This window comes from Lipotes vexillifer, unplaced genomic scaffold, assembly GCF_000442215.2.
Source record: "Lipotes vexillifer unplaced genomic scaffold, Lipotes_vexillifer_v1.1 scaffold442, whole genome shotgun sequence".
NCBI classification, from domain to species: domain Eukaryota; kingdom Metazoa; phylum Chordata; class Mammalia; order Artiodactyla; family Lipotidae; genus Lipotes; species Lipotes vexillifer.
Genome location: NW_006790311.1, coordinates 185311 through 190477, shown reverse-complemented (window position 1 = coordinate 190477; position 5167 = coordinate 185311). Strand labels below are relative to the sequence as shown.

At 52.5% G+C, this 5167-nt stretch overlaps 1 protein-coding gene across 2 annotated transcripts in view; it reads left to right on the top strand.

The window, feature by feature from the left end:
* The window catches only part of ESAM (endothelial cell adhesion molecule), an 8295-nt gene extending 3920 nt beyond the window's left edge, over positions 1-4375 (top strand). The window contains exons 3-7 of one of the 2 annotated variants that reach the window (XM_007463587.1): positions 990-1191; positions 1362-1517; positions 2772-2894; positions 3171-3297; positions 3527-4375. In XM_007463587.1, coding sequence (XP_007463649.1) covers positions 990-1191; positions 1362-1517; positions 2772-2894; positions 3171-3297; positions 3527-3842 — 924 coding nt within the window. In that variant the 3' untranslated portion in view covers positions 3843-4375. Of the gene's footprint in view, positions 1-986; positions 1192-1361; positions 1518-2771; positions 2895-3170; positions 3298-3526 lie in introns of both variants that reach the window. The other variant, XM_007463588.1, reaches the window with a different exon arrangement.
* The last annotated feature ends 792 nt before the right edge of the window (positions 4376-5167 follow it).

The following is a 5167-nucleotide window of genomic DNA, read 5'->3' as shown; positions in this document are numbered from 1 at the left end:
GAAGAGCGGGCAACGGTGGGACGGGTGGCCAGGGGATGGCTGACTCGAAGGAGTGTCGGGGAAAAGCAAGGTCCACCTCACCTGTTCAATTTTTGTTTTGATCTTGGAGGCTTCACCAGAGAATTCTCTTTTTCTCAGGTTTCCCTAGAAATCCAGCACACCAAACACTGACAAGTGGAGAGGCATTTTACTTTGCCGGGCAAGGAGGAAAGGGAGGATTGAGGGTATAGGAAACAGGAAGGGTTAGGGCAAGTATCACACAACTTTTAAAAGTTGAGCATCTTCCTGTTTTCACGTTATCTGTGCTTTGGACATTGTCACAGGCCGCTTCTCTTTCCAAATGAGTATCTGTCCCGCGGCTCCCAAATAACCTCCTTGAGAGGCAAGGGTACATGTCCTCCTACAACCTCTCACCTATCTTCCTTCCTGACACCAGACGAAGACTCAGAGGCAAATTTACCCAGAAGCCAAGGAAACGTCATTTTCAGAGCTGCTTATTTGCCGGGCTCCTTGCAAGGTCCTAGAAAGTGTGTTCAGGGGGTCATTTGATAAGTAGGGGGTATGTATGAAAGAAACTTAGATTGCAGGGGTAGGGCATGGGCTTATACACTGGGGGGCTGGGGATCTTCAAGAAAAAGAAAATTTTAAAAGATATTTTTTCTCTTGGCTCTAGCCCTGCAGTCTAAGTTTCTTTCATACATTTCCCCCTATTTACCTTATCCCTCAACCATTTTACCACTTTCTAAACACCCCAAGTGTGAGATGAAGAGACAGCGCCCAGGGGAACAGGACCTGTTCTGGTGCAGAGCACCCGGGGCGGTGAGACGGCAGCTAGAGAGACAGGGGTGAATGGAGAGCTGGTAGAGGTTAGAGGGGGTGGTGCAGGTGAGGGGCATTTGAAGACCCCCAGTTTGGGAGAGGGGGACTAGCTGAGCCCTGGGCACAGAGCAGACAAGTAATAATGGGGAGGTGTGACGCCCGCCCACCAGGTGTTGGCGCACATCAGTGGGGTCACATCAAGCAAACCTGGAGCATCCCTGGTCTACCCCATGCCCTCCCGGAATGTGTCACTGCGGCTGCAGGGCCTGCAGGAGAAAGACTCCGGACCCTACCTCTGTTCCGTGAACTTGCAAGACAGTCAAGGCAGTGTTCGAGGTCACAGCAGCAAGACTTTAGAACTCAATGTGCTGGGTGAGTGAGAGGCACCCATGGGAGGTCGGGCAGGTCTCTCCCCACAAGCGACTGAGTGTGAAGGTTGGGGGAGAGGCAAACAGAGTGACAGGGGGTCTGTGTGTGGGAGCGGGGGAGGGGGAGCCGCTGGCCCCAGGATGTGAGTTTTTAACCTGTCTCCCCTCCCCCAGTTCCTCCAGCTCCTCCATCCTGCCGCCTCCGGGGCGTGCCCCACGTGGGGACCAACGTGACCCTGAGCTGCCAGTCCCCAAGGAGTAAGCCCGCTGCCCAATACCAGTGGGTGCGGTCGCCCCCATCCTCCCAGGTCTTCTTTGCACCTGTTTTAGGTGAGGGAACTTCCGGAGACACTGAGAGTGCGGCTGGGGTAGAGGAAAGATGACGTACCAGAGGGGCCGGGGTGCCAGGGGAGGCAATGCTGAGAAGCACTGGCGGGTGGGGAGGGGGGCTGGAGAAAGAGGCCCTGCCAGGTGCCGGCATGTGCTGCACTGCAGACTTACGTTACTCAAGAGGCGCTGGGGCTAGAAGATCTGCGTTCACTAGGTGTGTGACTTTGTGACTCTGTTTCCTCATCTGTAAAATGGGGATATCAATAGCCCTGATTTGAACACACCAGCTATAAAGAACATTTGGGGGCAATTGGAACTTTTTTTTTTTCAATTTGACTGAGATAATCGATGGAACAATTTTACTATGGAGTACTAGATGCTCTTGGAGAATTAGTGTTAATTTATCAGGTGTGGTAATGGTATTGTGGTTATGTAGGATACTGTCCTTCCTTATTTTTGGAGTTTCATGCTGAAGTATTTACTTTAAAATATATCAGAAAAAAGAGAAAGAGAAATGAAATAAGTATAGCAAAATGTTAGCAACTGTTGAATCTAGGTTGTGGGTATATGGATTTTTATTTCATCCCTCTTTATACTTTTTATTTGACCATTTTTATAATAAAAGTTTTAAAATTATTTTTACATAGAGCTTACCTCATAGGTTTGTTGTGAAACTTTTCTAAGTTAGTACATGTAAAGAACTTAGTCTTTGGTGCAGAGTAAGCAGCCAGTAAACTTTAACTGTTAAAATCATTAGATTGTTTTATATATTCCTTTCAACACAATCAAGTAGGTCGTATTACCCCATTTTACAGATGAAGAAATTGGGACCCAGAGATAGCAGGTAACTTTCTTAAAGTCAATTGACCAGTCTTTCCAAGGAGAAGACTGGTCAATTCTGGATCCTAGGTTTTCTAGTTCCTCACTCAATGTCCTTTCTCTCTCACTCTCTGCCATTCAGAAATAAAAGTAAAAATTGGATTTTGGTTTTTCTGGGCATCACTCCCTCTTTAGCCTCCTTTCAGATATCACTTGGGGACACTGCGTGGTGGAAATGGAGAGGGGCATTGAGCCAGCAGTTAGGCAACTGGGAGCAGAACCCAGCACACTGGCTGTCACACCTTTCCCTTCCTTCAGGGAACGGATAGCCAGGGAGTCTGTCCCAGGGAGTCAAAGAGGACATTCCAGAGGAGGGGCAGGATGTTTTTTATGGGAAAGAGGATCCCTGGACTGACGGCTAAATTGTGTCCACAGATGCCATCCGTGGGTCTTTAAACCTCAAAAACCTTTCCACTTCCATGTCTGGAGTGTATATCTGCAAGGCCCACAATGAGGTGGGCAGTGCCCAGTGCAATGTGACCCTGAAAGTGAGCACAGGTCAGTGAGGGGTAAGTGTGGTTAGGGAGAAGATTGGTCAATGGGGGGTGGGGTGGGTTTGCAAGAGAGGGGAGGAGGCCTTTCATTATAACAGGACAAGGAGCTTGTCTTGGTCAAATGTGCATGCAGGTGCTTGGTCAGTGGCCACCTGACGGTCACCTTCTTCTTAACGAAGAGAGAAAATGTGGATGGTGCTGGTAGGGCAGTGGGGCAGTGGGGTTGGAAAGGGTCAGGGAATAAGCTGAGAGTCCCCCTCTGATGGCAAGGTTTTTCCAGGGCCTGAGGCTACGGTGGTTGCTGGAGCTGTCGTGGGCACCATGGTTGGACTGGGGCTCCTGGTTGGGCTGGTCTTGTTGTACCAACGCCGGGGCAAGGCCCTAGAGGAGCCGGCCAACGATATCAAGTAAGTGTCCCTGGTCTCTGCCAAGATGAGGGCTCTCCTTGGGAATTCGGGCAGCTCTCATCTAACGGAAGGTTGGGCGGCGGCTGAACCATCCTTCCTGTGGGCGGATTTTAAGTGAGAGGAGGGTTGAAGAAGAGGGGAGGTGAGAGTAAGACAAAGCACGTGGGAACTCTCCCCCTTCCCCCTTCCGGCTTCTGACCTCTTATCTTATCGCTTCTTTGATGACTAGGGAGGACGCCATCGCTCCCCGGACCCTGCCCTGGCCCAAGGGCTCAGACACAATCTCCAAGAATGGGACCCTCTCCTCTGTTACCTCAGCACGAGCCCTTCGGCCACCCCAAGGCCCTACCAGGCCTGGTGCATTGAGCCCCACACCCAGCCTCTCCAGTCAGGTCCTGCCCTCACCAAGGCTGCCCAGAACAGATGGGGCCCACCCTCAGCCAATATCCCCCAGCGCTGGGGGGGTCTCTTCCTCTGCTCTGAGCCGCATGGGTGCTGTCCCTGTGATGGTACCCGCCCAGAGTCAGGCTGGGTCTCTGGTGTGACGGCCCAGCCACTCGCTGGCTGAGCATGTGGCTTCTCTCCTTCCTACGGGGGTCACCCCTAGCACAGAGGCCTGAGCCTTGGGAGGGTGGCCGCCTTCCAGACCTCTGGTCCTCTGACCCCACCTTTCTGTACTATGGGGAAACTGAGTCTCAGTTAAGACCCAAACTTCGTGGAGGTAGAAGAAAAGGACGTGGGCCTAGGGTTAGGACGGCCCCCGCCCTGGGCTCTCTCTAAGACTGCAGTGGGATGCTGCTGAGACTGCTACCTCTGCCTCTCCCCCTCATCCCCCAGGGCCTGGTAGGGACCGCCAGTCAACCGGTCCTCCAGGCCCCCTTGGTCTGTACCCCGTCCCACCTAACCTCATCCTTCACTCCCCCTCCAGCTCCCAGCGTTAATATAACCTGTCCTGCTGGTTTGGTTGGGTTTTGTTGGGGCAGGGGATAAGGAAGATATTTTTTATACTAACTTGAAATGCATGGTTTTGTTTTTGTTTTGCAAACTTCAATAAAGATGCATTGCGTTTGTGTGGAAAGTGAGAGTCAAATCACCTTTTCAAGCCTGGAATTCCCAGGAGAAGCTGAGTCTCAGGATGATGCAAAAAGGACCCTGCCCAGGTGGTGGACCCAGAAGGGCTTCTCCGCACAGCCTCCAGCTTGGCTTACTGGCTCGGGATAGGTCTTCTAGAGTCTTTAAAAGGGTCATTTGCTGTCAGGCAGTGGTGGAGAGGCACAAAGAGCCTGGGGCTGGGAGACCCTCACTCACCTTGAGTAGCAAGGGGATAAAATTGGTGACTTTCTGCGGGAGCTTGAGCGCTTACAGCTCAGGTGTGTGTGCACTTATCTCCTGTTTCCTCCTCAAGAGCAGAGAAGAACCTGGCTTCTGCTCCTCTCCCAGACCCCTGAGTCCTTACCCGTCTTCTTGCCCGTCCAGCAGTGACCCCCCTCGTACTGGGGGGGAGCCAGGCACAGGATGTGGTGGCGGTGTGTCCACCCCAGTCCTGCCACACCTTTGCCTACCAAGGGTAGGGGCTCCTCCAGACCTCAGTTTCTCTGCCCGTGAAATGGGGTGGCTCTGGGAGGGGGGAGGGCTTGTAGTTTCCATGGAGACTCCTGCCTCAGCAAGTGGTGGTAAAGGTGTCAAAGAAGGGATCTCAGAGGAGTAACTGGAAGAGGGGCTGAGGGGCTCAGAAGGAACAAGACTCTGAAGGGGGTGGTAGGGCCTTGGCCTGGGGCTCGAGCTCACAGTGTGAGACCCCAAAGTGGTGACGTCATTTGCCAGCTCCCAGGTTATCAGAATGCCTCCCTCTTCCTCCTGGGTCACTCTT